General features: G+C 41.3%; 1 protein-coding gene across 5 annotated transcripts in view; it reads left to right on the plus strand.

Annotated features, from left to right (window-relative positions):
* Positions 1-21,199, plus strand: part of LOC141107557 (uncharacterized) — a 122,919-nt gene that overhangs the window by 82,028 nt on the left and 19,692 nt on the right. For 2 of the 5 annotated variants that reach the window (XM_073598381.1, XM_073598383.1), the window contains one exon: positions 2,921-3,154. The exons of 2 other annotated variants lie outside the window; for them this stretch is intronic. In XM_073598381.1, coding sequence (XP_073454482.1) covers positions 2,921-3,154 — 234 coding nt within the window. The remainder of the gene's footprint in view (positions 1-2,920; positions 3,155-21,199) is intronic. One more of the 5 variants, XM_073598382.1, reaches the window with a different exon arrangement.

Raw genomic sequence — 21,199 nt, forward strand, 5'->3', positions numbered from 1 at the left:
GCCTGAGGCCGGAATTCATATTAATGAACCAACCCTGACGGCGCTTGAAACTGGCCATCCTGGCTTGCCCCCCCAGAGTGCCCGCGAGGCCAGTATAAGATACATGGAATACTTTGCGGGTAGGGGGGACATCGATATGCCAGACAATGTCTGAGACATTTTTTAAATCAAAATATATTTGAAATATAAAAAATATTTGCTTTGATTTACTGCTTGGCTTTCTTTTAGCTGTCTCCTTGGTTATCTTTTATTAATGTTATTTTTTTGGGCCTTTCTCTTCAACAGTGCAAACGACATTTTGTTGACACATGAGGTGACAATCTCTTCTTCGGCTAACTATTCCTTTTTATGTTGTGGGTCTGCTACACACACCTTGTTTTTGTTGTTAATGTATGTAATGCATTACTGACAAAAATATTATTAATTTTCTGCACCATGACCGAAATTTGGGGAGTCATAAAAATGGCGTGATTGTGTAAAATTATAAAGCACTGTTGGGTGTTATTTACCAAAGGAAAATACACTTTGACTGCACAGAAACTGCACTTGTAGTGCAAAGTGTATTTGCCTTTAGTATATAACCCCCATTGTCACTGAAAACACCAACTTTACTCCAAAAAATGCTTTTGAGCAATGAAAGAAGAAGCCACAAATTGTTGATTATCAATCTCTTTAATCAAAGCACAATCACATGTGCGTTTTATAAAAGGGTTTTTGAACAAACCAACATGTTTGTTGTCTAACATTTTTTTAGGTCACATTAAGTAGAAATCACCTTTTATGGTAAAACAGGCATGTTTAAAACCATAAAAAAATACACAACTCAGGATCTTACAAAGTTCAACTTTTATAAAGTGAAGGCAATATCAGACATGAGTATGTACAAACTGTGTTTGATACTGCGTTCAGCAGATGGGGTGATGTCACCCCTGTAAAAGCCAAATTTAGAAGATGCACACAAATTGCCTAATGTCAACATTGGCTAGCTGCCATCATGGAGGATCAATGGACGTGTTTTGTAGGTGCAACCCCTTCCTCTCAGCTACTTTATTATTGAGGAAGGGGTTGCACCCACAAAACGCGTACATTGATCTCCCGTGATGGCAGATAGCACATGTTGACACACTGTGTGCATCTTCTAAATTTGGCTTTTAACATACGTAAAAAAAATTTTGGCACAAAAAACAGAAGAAATTTAGGGATTTCTGGGTGTTTTATATTCTCCCTAAAACATCAATGATGTTCTTCATTTTGTTTTGAACATCATTTATGTTTTGCTTTATGTTTCCTAAATCTCGATTACACCCCGCTATCTCCCCGATGAGGATCTGGGCACTTTCACTTGTGAAATGACATTTCTCTTCCACAACATCACGATCACCTACAAAAAAAAACAAAACACACCATGTATTATAAATAATAATAAAAATATAAATACTCACCTGTTGTGGAGACAATTTCTACAACGCCTCCCTCCTCTGGTTGGGTTTGGGGGATTTCCCCTTCTTCCTGAGGTGAGGAGTCCCTGGTCTCCTCTGATGAGTGGTGTCCTCCGAGTATTTTCTCCCCTATGTGAACAAAAATAGGTATATTTAGCACACAGATATTTGAGTTCCAAGCTGAAGAATTTTTTTTGTCCTTTGTAAAGTTGGAATACTTACCTGTTTTGTGAAAGCTTCACAGATGGAGACACCCCTATATTATTCACTGGAGCACCTGTGTGGGGCCCCCTCATAAAAAGGGTCTTCTTTTGTCCCACACTAGTGCTCCAGCGTCCAGATGTGTAAACAGCTGCTGAGTGTCCTCTCCTTACACAGAATCTAGTTTGCATTTCATTCTAGTTACAAACCCACCTAGACAACAAACTTTTTTTAATAGAAGTAGGCCAGAAAAACTGTATTGAACTGCATCTGGACAAAACATCGCATTTTAGTGGCCGAACGAACAATGTTTCCTACTAACGATTAATGTGCCCATGAACATGAAAGTTGTCATTTTAAACTGTACAACAGTAAAGAAAAGCACATGGAGCAGCACGAACGTGATAAAAAGAAATAATAGGAACACAGGACAACTACTTACTTTTTTGCAGCACTCTTCTGATCATTCTATACTGATCGTGCTCCCTTAATTTGAGGTCCGACCACCGTTTCCTCAGTTGATCCTTGGATCGCCGTACCCCAAAATTCCTGTGCAGACTCTTCACAACTTTAGCCATGGCCTTTCTGAAAAATAAATAAAAACAAAAACAGGAGATCTTGATTAAAAAAACAAACAACAAATCATCAAAAATATAAAAACATAAAACCCCAAAAAATTTTGTTAGATCTGACGAATACAAATATTATAGTCATTAAATCACGAGAAATAATAAAGAAAGAAGTTTGTGAGAAGTCTGTGTGAATATAAGCAGCAAAACAACTTTATTCTTCTAGCATTATAAAGAAGAAGAGAGTGCGCTGCATTAAATAATTTAAAACATTGTAGCATGACGAAAGTGCTATATCCATTACGAACGCTAATTTTACCGGACCGAGCTGTTCCGTCTCGGAATTTATTCTGAGCATGCGTGGCACTTTGTGCGTCGGAATTGTCCACACACGGTCGGAATTTACGCGAACGGATTTTGTTGTCGGAAAACTTTTGTTGCTCTCAAACTTTGTGTGTTGGAAATTCCGATGGAAAAAGTCCGATGGAGCCCACACACGGTCGGAATTCCCGACAACAAGCTCCGATCGCACATATTCCATCGGAAAGTCCGACCGTGTGTACAGGGCATAAGAGTTAGGTTTAGGGGTTTTGCTTAGGATTAAAGTTGGATTAAGGAGGTGAAAGTTCTGAGGTCAGTAAACAAGGATGCTTGGGTCCACATGTTTTCACATATCTATTTCAATGACTCTCCTTGTCCCTTCTTCTCCAGTAGGAGGACTTTGTTCCAAAGACATTGAGGAATGTCAGACTCAAGGCATATGTAGAAATGGAGGAACTTGTCAGAACACATACGGAGGATACAGATGTGTGTGCGCTAACGGATGGGATGGTGACAACTGTGATCACAACATTGACGACTGTGCCATAGGTGCCTGTTTTCAGGGGTCTACTTGCATCGACAAGGTGGCGTCATTTATGTGCCTATGCCCCCCAGGAAAGACTGGTAAATAAAATATAAAAACTATCTGCATGGCTATGTCTAAACATATATAGAGCTAGCCTTGTAGGAGCCACTATATAGGATGGGTCTCTTGTTCTTTGTCTCTGCATTTTTAAGAATCTCAGGCCCTCTGATAAACCAGGTTGAGTCTACAAACATACAATATCACAAGAAATCACTGAAAGCAATACTTGGCATACCTAATAGTTTTAATATATCAAAGAAAACAGGCACCAAACCAGGTGGTAAAGGCAGACTTAATATATCGTCGCTCAATATGGTTGGTAACTAGGCAAGCATAAAATGGATTAACAATGGCAATAACACAAATTAGCATACAATGTGATTAAAGCGGAGTTCCACCCTAAAGTGGAACTTCCGCTCATCGGATTCCTCCCCCCCTCCGGTGCCACAATTGGCACCTTTCGGGGGGAGGGGGGTGCAGATACCTGTCTAATACAGGTATCTGCAGCCACTTCCGGGCTTAGACAGCGGCAGATATCCGCAGATGCCCGCCCCCCCTCATTGTGTTCTGGGAAACACACAGTTCCCAGCACACAACGGGGACCAGTGCAGAGGCGCAGCGCGACTCGCGCATGCGCAGTAGGGAACCGGGCAGTGAAGCCGCAGCGCTTCACTTCCCGATTCCCTGACCGAGGATGGTGGTGGGGGCAGCCGAGAGCCGAGCGATTGATCGGCTTTCGGCTGCCGACATTGCTGGACCCTGGGACAGGTAAGTGTCCATTTATTAAAAGTCAGCAGCTGCAGTATTTGTAGCTGCTGGCTTTCAATATTTTTTTTTTAAGGTGCAGCTCCTCTTTAACAGTAAAGCCTAGGCATAAGATGATATTTGGCATCCAGATCAGCATAAACAGTAACAAGGCCACCTCAAGTGCAGCAGTGAACAGTAGTAAACGTTAATCTATCAAGTGCTGGAACTACACTATATTACCAAAAGTATTGGGACACCTGCTTTTACATGCACGTAAAATTTAATAGCATCCCAGTATTAGTCCGTAGGGTTCAATATTGAGTTGGCCCACCCTTTGCAGCTATAACAGCTTCAACTCTTCTGGGAAGGCTGTCCACAAGGTTTAGAAGTGTAGTAATGATTAAAAATAAATACACCTAAGGAGAAGCAAGCACGCACTTGCTTTGTATCCCTCACAGCTGAACAAAGTCATATAATAAATATGTGTGCAGCTATTTATTAGCAACAACTTTTCCCAAAACAAATGAATCGAAAATAGCTTCTGCTAGAAAACATCCAAGGTGCAACGTGCTCTATTAGTTAGACATGTGCATTGACAAAAAAAATTTGTTCATTTTCGTTTTTGTTTCATTCGTTTTTTTGCTTTTTTTGGAAATTCGGAAATTTGAAAATTTGGATTTTCACATTTCCAAATTTCAAATTTTCAAATTTCCGAATTTTCAAGTTTCCAAATTTAAAAATTTCCGAAATTTCTGAATTTTAAAATTACCGAATTGCAAATTTTTGAATTTTGAGTTTCCGAATTTTTTAAATAATATTCGAAATAATAACTAACTAATAATAACTAATTATTAAATTATAGGTATTGGAATTTCCTTTCAAATTTGGCTGTTTGTGAACGTAACGAATACAAATTTATCTGAAGTTACGAATTATCTGAAATAACGAATGCAGCATCTAAACAAATGGAATGGAACAAATTAATAAATCATAATAATAAGGTTTTATTATTATTATTTATTATGAGATTGTTACGTTCCATTCGTTTAGATACGGCATTCGTTATTTCAGATAATTTGTAACTTTGCATAAATTCGTACTCGTTGCGTTCATTAACAGCCAAATTTGAAAGGAAATTCCAATACCTATAATTTAATATTTATTAGTTATTATTTCAGATTTTCGGGTTTTTGAATTTTCAGATTTTCATTCTTTTGAATTTTCAGATTTTCATTCTTATACAGGGCAAAGGGCATGAGGTAGAGGAAGGTCGCAGGTGGCTGCCACTGTCGACCAGTATCTCAATACCGCATGCACTGAAGGCAATAACCCCTAAAGAGGGGAGGGAAAAAAACGAGGGGACTATTCCGGTACCGGGTATAATCAAAATTAATAATAGAAGGTAATAGTGACAAAAACAATAGTAAAATATAAAAATTCCATTTTAATAGAAAACATGATTAAAAGATTGTAACATTAACACATACAGTTGCAATTAAAAGCGGGAGCAATACACACAACCAATTACATTACAACTTGTAGTGAGATAGACACAAATAGAGCTTGGATTCTCGACCGGTTTCGCGGTTTCACCGCTTCCTCAGGAGAGCAATATCTGTGGTGCAACATACAGTAATTGTAGTAAATACAATCATATAAAAAATTATACAAAAACAAAAGAAAGCAGCAAAGACATTGAAGAATGCATTAAATAATATACAATATAGGTAGAAAAAAGGATGGGCTCACCCGTTCTAAGGTTGTCTGTGGGTACGCATGGCCCCAAGTAATTCCCCCCGCGGCGAACACAGGGGATGACTAAACAGACCCTGGATTAATAAAATGTATAATGAGGTAGAGTAGATGAATGAGAAATCAATGAGGGGGAGGAGTAAGGTGGGGGTGCCAGTGATGTATTTTGAATTTCAAACAGTGTGCAAGTGAGGGGAAAACCACGGGAGGTGTGTGTGAATAGGGAAGTGGGGGAGGGAAAAGAGGGAGGAGGAGGGGAGGGGAAGGGGGGGAAAAAAAGGGGGGGGAGGGGAGGGGGGGGGGGGAAGGGGGAGGGAGGGGAAGGGGAAAGGGAGGGAGAGGGGAGGGGGAGGGGAAAAAAAAGGGGGGGGGGAGGGGGAAGGGGAGGAAGGGGAAAAAAAGGGGGGGGGGAGGGGAGGGGGGGAAAAAAGGGGGGGGGGGAAAGGGGAGGGGGATCTTTTTGGATCTTCCAATTTCCAAATTTTTTAATTTTCAAATTTATGAAATTTCGAATTTCCGAACTTCCGAATTTCCGAAATATTCCAATTTCCGAACTTTTGAATTTCCGAAATGTTCCAATTTCCGAATTTCCAAAATAACGAATTTCCCAAATTTCGATTTTTCTGAGATTTGGATATTTGCAATTTCGGAAATTTCAAATTTCGGAAATTTCAAATTTCGGAAATTTCAAATTTCGGAAATTTCAAATTTCCGAAATTTCAAATTTCCGAAATTTCAAATTTTCAGGATTTCAAATTTTCAGGATTTCAAATTTTCAGGATTTCGGAAATTGGAAATTCGGAAATTCAAAATGTCGCATTTCTGAAATTTCAAATTTTTACAATTTCCAAAATTTCGAATTGGCATACAACATGATTTAAAAGTAAGGACTAGGTATAAGAGGATATTTGGCATCCAGATCAGCATAAACAGTTGCAGGGCCACCTTAAGTGCAGCAGTAAGCAGTAGTAAAGTTGAATCCACAGAGTGCTGGAACTATACTGCCAGAAAACTGCATTTATGGAGGCAATGCTACTCCTAAACAGACTGGGTATGCACTATCCAAAAGCAAAGGAAGATGGTAGCACTGGGCGCAGGGAAACAAATGGGGCTTGCAAAATAGTTATTACAGGAGGGGTATTTCTTTAAGATGTTCATCTGCTGGCTATCATTGGGGCCCTTTAAGAGCATCTTTGCACTTAATGACAGTCCCAGTTAACCTGCATTCTTTATATGTACAGTATAGTCTCAGCACAGGTGCAAGGTAAATCTAGTTCAGATGCAGTAAAGGTTTGGTATAATATGGTATGGGGTTGGTATAGGTGCATTCTAAGTTTGGAATAAGCACGGTATAGCGTGCAGTATAGGTTTGGTATAGATTGGGTACACTTTGTGTCCTGCTCTCAGTGGCTCGGTCCCTGCAGTATCAGCAATGTTCTAATAGCTCTCACTTCAGTCCCTGGGATGCTGCGGTGACCTCTTGCTGTAGAAGGGGTTACCCCCACAGCCCCCCCCCCGAAAGCCTCCGGTGATCAGCGGTGGAAAGCGGAGGGTGAGTGGTCAGACAAGAAGGACAAGAAAGCTATGAGTAAGCACCAGTAGTTACGGTGTGAAACGCATCGACGATCTGTTTTATTCCTTTTCTGTATGGACTGTCGTTAATAAAAATATTTTTGTTGGAGTGCAGCCATCCGGATTACTTCTTTCTTCACAGAGGGTGACTGGTGTTGGAAAAAGCAACATCATGTAAAGTACCGTGAACATTATATATGCATTAGACCTAGCTATACCAGCAGGTGGTGCTGTAGTATTATAGTGTATAGTTCTTGTCTTTTACGATATAATAGGATGTATGGTCTATCTCTGTTATATGCACTTGTTTGTTATTCAGTTCCTGTTTTTCCTGTTCTATGATAAAGATATCCTCCATGAAAGTCTTCTCTGCAACCAAGAAGCTTCATAAATCAATACCCTGCTAATAGGTTATGGGCACCAGGCACCCAGGGCACTGGAAAGAGAATTCTGTATGTAAAGATGGCAAGTGGTTCAGATGTGAAGTTTGCAATAGCAAAGCTGAACAATGGCAATTACCAGCTGTGGAAATTTAAACTGGAAATGCTTTTTAGCAAGAATGACTTGTGCCAGGTGCTGAATACAGACAGACCCCCAAACAGAGAGACGGACAGACTGGGACAGAAAAGATAGGCAAAAGCAATTATAAGTTTACTTGTGGAAGATGACCAGCTTATCCACATAAGAACACAGAAAACAGCCAAAGGAATGTGGACTTCACTACAAAAGCTGCACGAGTGTTCAAGTCTCAACAGTAAGTTGTTTCTACTAAGAAAATTATATAAAATGAGACTAGAAGATGGCCAGCAAATGTGTGATCACATCAAAGCTATGCTAGAGATCATAGCGCAGCTACGAGCCATAGGAGAGGACATCAAAGATAACCATATTGTTTCTCTGCTCCTCTGCAGCCTTCCATAGACATATACTGCTCTTATTAATGCTTTAGAAACCAGACCCGAGCAGGAACTAACGTTAGGATATGTAAAAAGGAAATTAATCGATGAATATGACAGAAGGAAGGAGAATGCGCACCATGATGATAAAAATCTTAAGATGCACAAAGGCACAAGGTGTATGATCACATATACAGGCTCATCACCACAGACCAGCAAGCCATATAGTATTTAATGACCCACACAGCAAATGTATTCACTTATGGCACAGGCAGTTGGGGCACAGAGGTCCAGAAGCTATACTGGACATTATAAAGATTGGTTTATCGTGCTGTATTGAAACAAAAGCCACACATGCTCCCTTTCCACAGGCATCTCAAAGAACTACCTCCCCCCTGCAGCTTATAGAAAGTGACATATGTGGTCCAATGAAAACTCCCAAGTCAGGCGGGACCAGATATCTACTGACTTTCATTAATGATTATTCCAGGTACCCAACTACTTATCTGATGAAACATCAGAGAAACTTCAAGAGTTTGTTGCTATGTTTAGCAAGGAATTCCAATGCAAACCAGGAATAACACACACCAACAATGGGGAGAATACATAAGCAAAGAGGTGGCCTCATAGTACACCAGACAACCACACCATACACTCCTGAACAAAATGGTGTAGCAGAAAGGAAAAATCGCACTCTTATAGAAATGGCCAGATGCATGTTGTCGGATGCCAACCTACCTCACAAGTACTGGGGAGAAGTAGTCATGAATGCAACCTACCTATGGAAAAGACTACCCTCAAGAGCCATTGAAAGTACTCCATTCGAAATGTGGTATGGATCAAAGCCTAGGCTAGGGCACAGCAGTGTTTGAATGTAAAGCATATGCCTATATTCCAAGTGAGAATCGATCCAAGCTGGAGAACAGAGCTATAGAGGACATTATAGTAGGCTACAGTGAGCAAACTAATGCCGCGTACACACGGTCGGACTTTTCGTCTACAAAAGTCCAACGGACGCTGACGGACTAAAGCTGGCTGGTAATCCGATCGTGTGTGGGCTTCTCCGGACTTTCAACGGACTTTTTTAGCCTCAAATCCGACGGACTTTAGATTTGAAGCATGCTTCAAATCTTTACGTCGTAAGTACGACGGACCCCGAAGTCCGCTCGTCTGTATGCTAGTCCGACGGACAAAAAAACGACGCATGCTCATAAGCAAAAACTAAACGGAAGCACTCGGTCTAGTAAAACTAGTGTTCGTATTGTAGGTAGCACATTCATCACGCTGCAAAATCTGTGATCGTTGAATGCAGCGCATTTTATTTCTTCTTTACGAAGGCTCTATAAAGAACGAAGGTGTTTTGCTGTTCATAATCAGAGTTCTCCCAAACTGATTTCTGGATTCTTTTTCTCTTTGATCTCATGAATGATATAGTATGCATTTTAAAAACAATGTTTCCATACTAATAATACTTTTTCCCCTTTTTTTTTTTTAGGTTTGTAAAGTTACCACAAAGAACCCATTATTCTGTTTTTTTTTTTTTATAGTGATTATTTTTTAGTTTTTAGATAAAGTTAACCCAAAGCACCGTTTTTGGTTACGTAAATTTTTGGATTTTCAAGACTTACCACTTGAACATTATTAACATTAGTAATGTATTTTTGGTGTGTTTTTTTTCTAACTCAATGAGATTGTTGTCCCTTGTTAATTTAACATTGTGTGTAAAATCAATGATTTCAAAGAAAAAACATAAAAAGTCTTTTGCTAAACTCAAAAAATGATCCATTTATTCATGGTCAAAATAAAATAAAGAGGAAGTCAACGCTGGAAAAAGTCGGTGTACCAGAAAATTGGGATCTTGCGGAGTCCATATAAGAGGGAGCACAATCTGGTCCAAGAATCCCAGAGATCAACAGCACCAGCAGATGATCTAGATGTCCCCAGACTGTGGTCCTACAACAGCCTGCGTCTTCTGTCAGACCAGACTGAACCCAGGTCATCATTTTCTTCTCTTCCCTGCAGCCTTTCCTCCACGCTGCCCTGCAGCCTTCCCTGTAGCCTTCTTTTGAGGCTGTGGCTCTGGTGTTTCAGTTGTGGCAGGAGGAGGAGGAGGAGGAGGAGGAGGAGGAGGGGGGGCTGCCTCATGTAGTTGGGTGTTTTGTGTTAGCGTGCCCTGCAGCCCCTTATGGATTGTTTCCCCAAATAGGCGCTCACAAATGAGGCGCTGCTCCCTATTCATCTGAAGAAGCCTGCTGGCTAAGTAGCAGCCATAGGATTCTTCCGCTTCGGGGGGCTCCTTAAAAAACGGGTGGCCTCTTGCATGAGGCGCAGGGATGCGTCCTGTGTGACCATCCCCTTCCTGGCCCTTTTTTTGGGAAGGTGGAGGGGAGGCACTTGGGATTCGGTCAGGCTCCTACTGGGCCCAGCCACCTCACTTGGCCCAGCCACCTCACTTGGCCCAGCCACCTCACTGGGAGCAGCCACCTCACTGGGAGCAGCCACCTCCTGCCTGACACTGGGCCCAGCCTCCTCCAGGATGATGGTGAATCCGGCCTCCTCCAGGCTGTCCATGGGCCTGGTCTCCTCCTGCCTGCCACTTTCCCCACATTCCTCCTGGATGGACTCATCCTGTGTATAAAAAAAAGGACAATAGTTTGAGTATATTTTTTGGGGTTCATCAATGACACACAGTTTGCTTCTCATGAATAGCAAATTCAATGTGAATACTTCTCTTTAATAAAAGAGTCTAATCAGACACCCTAATTATTTCAAGCAGGTGCCAAACATATTTAGCCACTACTGTCAATTGATATGTATACCCAATTTTGAGTGCCAAATTATTTTAGACAATTATAACATCCAGTTAACATCATTAATATTAGTACAGTAAATATTTGTTAAAATAATTTACCTGACTCCAGATGGTCATATCTGGTTCATCCAGGATGGAAGACCCAGCTTGCTCCTCATCAGCCTCTGCTGGGGTGGAGGGAAGGGTGGAGGGAAGGGTTGAAAGTGATGGCCTGGCTTCATTCTGGTCATCCAGAAAACGTAGTTGATTATAGTACCACAGCCTGGGTACATAAACATCATCTGCTGATGCTCCTGATCTCCTTGATTCCTGGATCTTCTTATGCTCCCTCTTATACATGTTCCTCAAGCCCCCAATTTTCTTGAGCAATGTCTCCATTGTTGCTTCCGGGATGGTCGCCTGGACAAAGGCCAGAAGTCTCTCCAGCGTTGACTTCCTCACATGCTTAGCATAATACTGAGGGTGTTTCACCTCCCACAAATTCCTCATCTCTCGATATTTGGAAATAAAAGATGTAAGGAACTCTGGATCCTTAAATAGGGGATTCATTATATCTGGAAAAGATGAAGTCACAAGACAAAAAACACTTTTATTATAGGTTTCGGCTAACCCCTCATCATCTTCTCCCTATGTAGGCCTCATCAATCTATCAAGCCATATAGGCCGCTTGCTACAAAGTCATGACCATAAAACCCAAAAAAAATATTTAAAATTACCTTCGTTTTGTAACGTCCTGGTCCACTATCACCTACGCACAGAACGTTCGTACGACACGTGCGCAAGGGCCCTCGTCATACACTACGCATGTGTGAAACTCCGCCTGCGTCGCCCGCCCCTGACGTTCGAAATTAACTCATGTTCTCCGCCCCCTAATTCGACGCACAGAACGTACGTACGACACGTGCGCAAGGCCCCTCTTTATACACTACGCATGTGTGAAACTCCGCCTGCGTCGCCCGCCCCTGACGTTCGATTTTAACTCATGTTCTCCGCCCATTTTTTGTTATGGCGCGTAGTGGAGTTAAAGAATGGCGGAGACACCTGAAATGTTGACGACCTCAGGTAGTGGAGACAGCCCGGAGGCTGGAACGTCTGCGAAATCTATGAGGCCTAGATTTAAGGCCTCTAATATGAGTTTTAAAGAGATGGTGGAGATGGTGGCCATTCTTCACAAAGACGACTATGATGGCAATTATGGGCCGTACGCACGGCCAAATTTGCGCAAGGCCAAAATAATGGCGAAGGTCGTGGAGACTTTGCAGGCATCTTTTGGGGTCCAGCGCTCCAAAGATCAACTGCGAAAAAGATGGTCTGACCTGAAACTCAGGGAGCCGGATCAATACCGACGTATCCGGAAAGTTCTTAAAAAAAGTAAGTACTTGTCGTGTTTTTCTCTTGTGTTTATTACCTTGTATACTGCTCCATGTGCTTTTCCTTCCTATCCGATTTTTTGTTCATCGTTTTAAACGATCTTTTAAGAAACCTCGTTACATATCTATAGATATATATCTATATATACATATACACATATATATACATACATATATATATATACATATATATATACATATACATATATATATACATATATATATATACATATATATATATATATATACATATATATATATATATATATACATATATATACACATATATATATATATACATATATATATATACACACATATATATATATATACATATATATATAACTATATATATATATATACATATATATATAACTATATATATATATAACTATATATATATATATATATATATATATATATATATATATATATATATATATATATATATATATAACTATAGAGAGAGAGAGATATATATATATATATATATATATATATATATATATATATATATATATATATTGAGAGATAGATATAGATATAGAGATATAGAGAGAGAGAGAGAGAGAGAGAGAGAAATATATAGAGAGAGAGAGAAATATAGAGATAGGTAGATAGATAGATATAGAAATGTAAAACATTCTTTTTGAAGATTTGAAGTTATCTTAATTTTTTGGCTTTACATTTAGTTAGATATTTAGAGATTTTGTTCCAGATATAGAGAGAGATCAAAAGATTATTAACTATATTTTGAGATATTGATATCTATCTATCCGATATGTCTTTCTAATTTTAAATATTGAGGTAAAATAGGAACTCTACACAAACCACTTCATTACAAATGTTGGAAAATTACTATGTACTAAAATATCTGTGTGCTAATTAGATTATTAATTTTTTGTTTCACATAGGGGAAAAATCACTCAGCCAACAACCAGAAGACAGTCCACCCCAAGCAAAACATGATTGGGAAATAAGCCCAAGTCCCATTGAGGATGTGGAGGAAGGAGAGGTGAGCGACATGGGCACCCCACCAGGTGAGTGTCTGACACACCAGCTTACGGTAATCTATGCATGGCTGCCTTTTATTTTATGTAATTTTTCTACTCTATTTTAGGTGATCTGGTTGTGCTTGAGTCAAGCAACAGCGCCACCCCCGAGGATGTTCATGAAGTATGCGACATGGGCACCCCACCAGGTCAGTGTTTGAGACACCAGCTTTATGGTAAGGTAAACTTATGTGTGCATATTTCTAAACATATTTTTTTTTTCATTCCACTTTAGGTCCAAGTGACTATTTCACCACAGACAGTGCCCAACGGCTAATTGCTCAAATCATGGCCTGGAATGGGGAGATCGATCAAATGCGGAATCGGCTGGATCGTATGCAGCAGGAAATGAAGGACATGATTGATGTTTTGGGTCGAATATAAATGCCCTTTTTTAAACCCCAAAACATCAATCATGTCCTTCATTTCCTGTTTTGCTGACCCCATTCTGGGCCTTCTCTTTTTTTTTTTTGGCAGAACATAAATGGCTGTTTAACCTAATGTAAAAAAGGAGGGCTGTTTCTCGTAAATACCTCAAAAATCCACAAAAAAATAAAAATTGATTTTCAAAAAAACACAAAAAAAAAAAAAAAAAAAACTTGATTTTAAAAAACCAAAAAAAAATAAAAAACTTGATTTTAAAAAACCAAAAAAAATAAAAAACTTGATTTTAAAAAACCAAAAAAAATAAAAAACTTGATTTTAAAAAACCAAAAAAAATAAAAAACTTGATTTTAAAAAACCAAAAAAAATAAAAAACTTGATTTTAAAAAACCAAAAAAAATAAAAAACTTGATTTTAAAAAACCAAAAAAAATAAAAAACTTTATTTTAAAAAACCACAAAAATTAAAAAACTTGATTTTAAAAAACCAAAAAAAATAAAAAACTTGATTTTAAAAAACCAAAAAAAATAAAAAACTTGATTTGAAAAAACCAAAAAAAATAAAAAACTTGATTTTAAAAAACCAAAAAAATTAAAAAACCTGATTTTAAAAAACCAAAAAAATTAAAAAACGTGATTTTAAAAAACCAAAAAAAATTAATATACAAACTTTATTAAAAAAAAATAATAAAAACAAAAATAACTTGATAAAAAAAAAACATAAACAAAAAAATTGCTTTAAAAAAAAAAAAAAAAAAAAAACAAAACTTGATTTTCCCAAAACAAAAAAAAAAGCCTGTTTGTGAAAATCAAAAAGCCAAAAATATTTTTTTGTGGATTAGGTATAAATATTTAGATATAATTATATTTTGCTACATTATTAAGATATCATTCTATTTTTGTCTATGAACATTTTATACTAAATGCAGAACGGAATGCATAACAACCATTAATAAAAACATCTCCTTATAGGAATTAAATAAATGTGTGGTTTGTTATTTCAAGGCTCAGTATCATTTTAGTTATAATTGTAAAAAAGTTGGTTACAGTGGCAATGGAGCTTATTTAGACATTTAAAATTACAATACAGTTGGCACTACAACTGCTCGACCATAACCTAGGAGACAGCCCAAAAGAAAGGCAAGCAATAAATATAATGCAAGATTTCATCAATAATTTTTTTATTGTCAAAAATTATATATCCTGGCCCATTGCAATGGCCCCCCTACCCATAAAATAATTAACATATTGCTGTCTAACTTGACGGGCACTTTGGGGGGCCAAGCCAGTACGGACAGTATCCAGGCCTGTAAGGTTGGCTTCTATTTGTCCGGCCTCAGGCCCAACTGTGCCTATATAATTTGGAGAATGCTTATTTAAAAAGTTGTGCAGAATGCAGCACGATAAAACGATAAAATTAAGTTTGTATTCCGCCAAATTAATGGCTGTTTGAAACAGGCGGAACCGGCTGGCCAGAATTCCAAACGCATTCTCAACCACTCTTCTAGCTCTGGCCAGCCGGTAATTAAAAACCCTCCTCTCCGGGGTGAGGGTTCTTTGGGGGAATGGCCTCATGAGGTGCTTGCTGAGAGCGAAGGCTTCATCGGCAATGAAGACAAAGGGGAGTCCTTCCACGTTATCCTCATCAGGTGGCAATCCCAGGCCACCACTCTGGAGACGCTGGCAGAACTCCGTCTGGGCAAATACTCCTCCATCCGACATCCGGCCATTCTTCCCCACGTCCACATATAAAAAATCATAGTGTGCCGACACCACCGCCATTAAAACAATACTGTGGAACCCCTTATAATTAAAATAATATGACCCCGAATGGGGTGGTGGCACAATGTGGACATGTTTCCCATCTATAGCCCCTCCACAATTGGGAAAGTCCCAACGGCTGGCAAAATGGGATGCCACAGTCTGCCATTCCTGTGGCGTTGAAGGAAACTGGGAAATCAAACAAGAAAACCAAAATCAATTAATTTGGAAGCTAACATTGCAAGAAAATTAGACAATTAAAAACATTATTCCCCAGCATCAGTATAACATTCAATAATTTAATTGTTCTGGAATAACTAATATGGAAAGGCACACTTATCAGATTGCTCACCCCCTCTGATGGAACACTGATTACATTTTAGGGGGTTGTGAAATCCCTAAAAAAAATTACTTTTAGGACACGCAGGAATTTAGGGACTAAAAAGGCTACAAGACTGCAGTTGTCGCACTCTGCAGGTGCAGTTGCTAACCAGCTTACAGTAAATGAGGTAATGTAAAAAGGCATTCATGTTGCAAGGAGTACACAATCACATGCAAGGGCAATTAATGAAAACACTTTGAGGCTTGCATATGATTTGATGATGGAAATCAGCAGAGCTTCTGCTCATTTACTAAAGCACTGGAACAAATGCACTTGTAGAGTGCACATGCATTTTGCAAAGTGCAACATATATTTGCTTTAGACAAATCAACACCACAGAACATTCCAGCAAATTTTAACGAGGGTGGGGGTGGGGGGGTTGTGAAATCTAGATAATTGCTCATTAGCAGCACACTATTTGGAGTGAGTTTAGGTGGGGGGGGGGGGGTGGGGGGGTTGTGAAATCTAGATAATTGCTCATTAGCAGCACACTATTTGGAGTGAGTTTAGGTGGTGGGGGGGTGGGGGGTGGGGGGGTTGTGAAATCTAGATAATTGCTCATTAGCAGCACACTATTTGGAGTGAGTTTAGGTGGTGGGGGGGGGGGGGGGGTGGGGGGGTTGTGAAATCTAGATAATTGCTCATTAGCAGCACACTATTTGGAGTGAGTTTAGGTGGTGGGGGGGGTTGTGAAATCTAGATAATTGCTCATTAGCAGCACACTATTTGGAGTGAGTTTAGGTGGTGGGGGGGGGGGGGGTGGGGGGGTTGTGAAATCTAGATAATTGCTCATTAGCAGCACACTATTTGGAGTGAGTTTAGGTGGTGGTGGGGGGGGGGGGGGGTTGTGAAATCTAGATAATTGCTCATTAGCAGCACACTAAATACACTCAAACAAAATACATTCCAAATGAGTAGACTAGGTGGATATGTTCCCATCACTTCATGCTGGGAAGGTTATTGAAGGAAAATATACATGCATGACAAAAAATAACAGTAAAAAATTCCAGCATGTGTGAGGATAAAAAGGGGACATTCACACTATATTGCAATGATGGTAAGTAGTGTTTGAAGCAAGAAATACATCACATTATCAAAGATTACATAAAAGAACATGTGATGCTAATAAAAGAAAAATATCTTACCTTAATATAGTCCTTCTGCAGGACCTGTATGATGGCAGAACAGGTCTCTGGGATAATGATCCCCAGAGCCTGGGGGGAGATGCCTGTCGAGAACTTAAGGTCCTGCAGGCTTCTCCCTGTGGCCAAATACCGCAAGGTAGCGACCAGCCTCTGCTCCGGAGTGATGGCTTGCCTCATGCAGGTATCCTGCCTGCTGATATAGGGGGTCAGCAAAGCCAACAAACGGTCAAAAACGGGGTCCGTCATCCGGAGAAAGTTCCTGAAATCCTCAGGATTATTCTCACGGATCTCACGGAGCAAAGGCATGTGACAGAACTGGTCACGCTGAAGCAACCAATTCTTGGTCCATGAACTCCTCCTCGCCCTGTTCATGGACTGGTCTTGGGCTGAAGAATAAACTACAGCACCAAGCACATACAATGCACGAGCTCTACGACGAGTACGTACAGGTAACATGGCTTCAAAACGGTCGGCTGGTCAGAACGCACTAAACAGAACGCACTGAAGAACAGCAAGGCCTGTGAAGAACGACCTGAAAATCAGGAACGAGCGGCCAATAAAACAAAGATTTCTCAATGCCAACTGACCAAACGCACTGAAAAGCAGATACAAACCTCACAAGCACAGACTGAACAACAGTTAAAACGAACTGAAAAATACGAGTCTCACAAGCGCGAATCGTCTCTCACCAAACTTCTACTAACACGAGATAAACACGAGATTAGCAGAAGGAGCCCAAAGGGTGTCGTACGGGCTATTGAACTTCCGTTTTATAGTCTCGTCGGACTTGGTGTACGTCACCGCGTACTAGGCTGTCGTACTTTTGTGTGGTCGTGTGTGTGCAAGTCCGTTCGTAAGAAAGTCTGCCGCAAGTCCGCCGAAAGTACGTCGGAAGTCTGTCGGACAGGCTTGTAGACGAAAAGTCCGACCGTGTGTACGCGGCATAAGGGTTACAGAAACCTACACCCACAGACTGACAATTTGACAAAGTAATAATAAGCCGTAGTGTTTATTTTGATGAGGATCCATCACCAGAAACACTGATCCCTGAAAGCTGTGAAGTGAATATGCCAAGTAAACTAGAAGAAAAGGTTGACCAAAGCGAACCTGTGCAGGAGTCAGAACAAGAGGTGGAACTCACAATGCCTAAACCAAGTTCTTCACCAGATCCTGCTGAACTTCATGAAATCAGAAGATCCAATCGGACTACAAAGGGGATACCACGCCGCAAGCTGTCATACACTGTCAAAACACACAGCATACTTAAACAAATATCCTGGGAAGACAAAGAAAAACTGCCAAAACGTGAAGCCGATAAATGAAAAAAGGCAGCAGAAGATGAATTAAAGTCACTTCAAGAAAATAAAACTGGACACTCACAGAGCTCCCTCCTAACCGCAAAACTATAGGAAGTAAGTGGACTTTCAAAGTAAAGTCAGATGCAGAAGAGAATATCCACAAATACAAAGCCAGACTAGTAGCCAAGGGTTACTCCCAGAAATTTGGTGAATATTGTGATGAAACATTCGCTCCCTTCATAAAACACCCCACCATCAGAGCACTTCTTAGCTTTGCAACCGGGAAGGGCATGCAAGTTAAACACCTAGACGTTAAAACAGCTTTCCTATATGGAGACATTAAGGAAGATCTCTACATGGAGCAACCACCAGGGTTTGAGCAAAGAGACAACCTTGTGTGTAAAATTTAGAAGAGCATCTACGGTCTTAAGCAATCTGTAAGGATGTGGAATGAGAAAGTGAACAAAGTGCTTACAAGAGAGGAATTCTCAAGAAGTAAAGCAGACCCCCACCTCTTCTCCAGAAATCAAGGAGACAGATGGATATACATCCTTATCTATGTTGATGACATTATAACTTGTTTTGAACAAGAAGGGGATTATAATCAGTTCACAAGCTGGAAGAAAACTTTGAAATCAAAGAACTAGGGAACATTAACTACTATCTGGAAATCCAAACAGAGAGAGAAGAAGATGGAAGTTATCTTCTCAACCAAATTCAAAAAACTCAGAAATCTTGGAACAACTCCATATGCAAGATGCAAAGGAAGTGAAAACTCCTATGGAACCAAGCTAAAGCAATCTAAAGAGGAATGAAGAAGAAAAGTTGCTACCCAACAATGAAACGTAGAGCAATCTGTTAGCTTCTATATGTTGCCACCATGACAAGACCAGACATAGCCGCAGCAGTGGGCATACTATGCAGCAAAGTTTCAGCTCCCTGTCAGCATGACTGGAAGGCAGTGAGGAGTGATGCAGTACCTCAAAGGAACAATTTAGATAAAGATATGGTCACCAGCAACATCAGATCCAAAACTGGTTGGATATGTGGATGCTGATTGGGCCAGGGACTGTACAGACATACCCCAAAGTGCGACCTTGCATCCATCACACTTTGGGGTATGTTGGATGCCTGATTCCCTACCGCGATCAGTGGTTCCGCCTGCTGACCCCTATGTTACTACTCCTATAATAATACTATGAGTTCAGACTCACCGCCTGCCAATGAGGTTTTCATCTGCTGACACCTACGATCCTATGAATTACTCGGTTCTCCGTTGTGAGTTTCCAATCCGCCTTACAATCAAGCTGGTTTTCTGGGTTCAGCCAAGGTTTTGTTTTCTTAAAGAGACATCTGCTTTGTTTGGTCTGTTATCTGGTAAGGAGGCCCTCTATGTGGTGATGGCACACTTAACTTGATCTATTCACTGGGTGGTTACTTGTTTGTGCAGCGTTGCTCTGGAATGTTTTTCTATAGGACGACCGGGAGGGAGGAGCAGGGTGATTCAGCGCTAGTGCACCTGTGTGGTCTCCCTCCCGTTTGATTCTCCGGTGTTCGACAAACTATGCAGCTGGCGCTGCCTTCCCCTTACACTTGAACCGGGGGCAGTGATACCCTAGAGCAGAGACACCCGATGCGAGCAACACCCCCAGCGGAGTGCTGTGAGGTCTCCCTCCTAGTCCTGTCCAGTGCCCTAACAGCTTATGTCTTTTCTGACTGAGGCATCCCAGAGAAGCGGAGGCTTCAAAGAAGGCCCCGGACTGGGGGGGGTGCAGAGGAGGCCCTGGACTGGGGGAGGTTGCAGAAGAGGCCTTGGGCTGAGGGGGAAGGGGTGCAGAGAAGGCCCTGGACTGAGGGGGAAGGGGTGCAGAGGAGGCCCTGTATGGGGGAGGGAGGGATGCAGAGGAGACCTTGGACTGGGGGGGTGCAGAGGAGGTGCTGGAGTCGGGGGGGGGGGGGTGCAGAGGAGGCCCTGGACTTGGAGGGGAGTAAACAGGAGGCCCTGGACTGGGGGGGTGCAGAGGAGGGCCTGGACTGGGGGATGCAGAGGAGGGCCTGGACTGGGGGATGCAGAGGAGGGCCTGGACTGGGGAATGCAGAGGAGGCCCTGGACTAGAAGAGTACACCGGAGGCCCTGGCGTACTCTTCTCCTAGTCCAGGGCCTCTACTGGGCATGAGGAAGCCCAGGTATTAGAAAGTGGGATTGATGTGGTAAAGGACCTGGATTTAGAGATCAGGGTGCAGAGGAGGCTATGAACTTGGTGTGGGCTGTAGAGTTGGCCTTGGACTAGGAGGGGAGTGTAGAGGAGGCACTGGACTAGGGGGTGAGTGCAGAGGAGGCCATTGACTAGGAAATGGTGGTTGGTGTGGCAAAGGCCCCTGATTGGGGGGTACAAGGGAGATACTGGACTAGGTGCGGGGGTGCCTGGAGGTCCCAGATTAAGAGAGGGGTGTCTGGAGGCACTTGACAAGGGCAGCAGCTGTCTGGAGGTCCTGGACTATAAGAGGGGGATCGTGGAGGCCCTATGGACTAGGAAAGAGGGTGCCTGAAGGACCTTCCAACTTCAGAGAGAAAGAGCCTGGATTTAAAGTCAGGGCTGAGGAAGAGCCTGCCTGGGCCCCAGAGGGTGAGTTCACAACTTAAATGGGGACATTTATCAATTGTCGCAAGTAATGCCAATTAGGAGCAGAGAGACAGGTCGTGTGATAGATTTATTGAAGGAGAAGTACAGCCAAAGCCTGTTTGGTTGTATTTCTCCTGTTGATCACAGTAGTTCAGATTGTTTTGCACTCCTGTGACCTGTTTTCAGCTGACAGCGGGCTTAAGCCTGCTCTCGGCTGATGTCACAGAGTCGGTCCAGGCTGGGGAAAGATCGTGACCATATATGGTTGGGATCCACTCACTTGCCTGGA

The sequence above is a fragment of the Aquarana catesbeiana genome, linkage group LG09 (assembly GCF_042186555.1).
Source record: "Aquarana catesbeiana isolate 2022-GZ linkage group LG09, ASM4218655v1, whole genome shotgun sequence".
NCBI classification, from domain to species: Eukaryota; Metazoa; Chordata; class Amphibia; order Anura; family Ranidae; genus Aquarana; species Aquarana catesbeiana.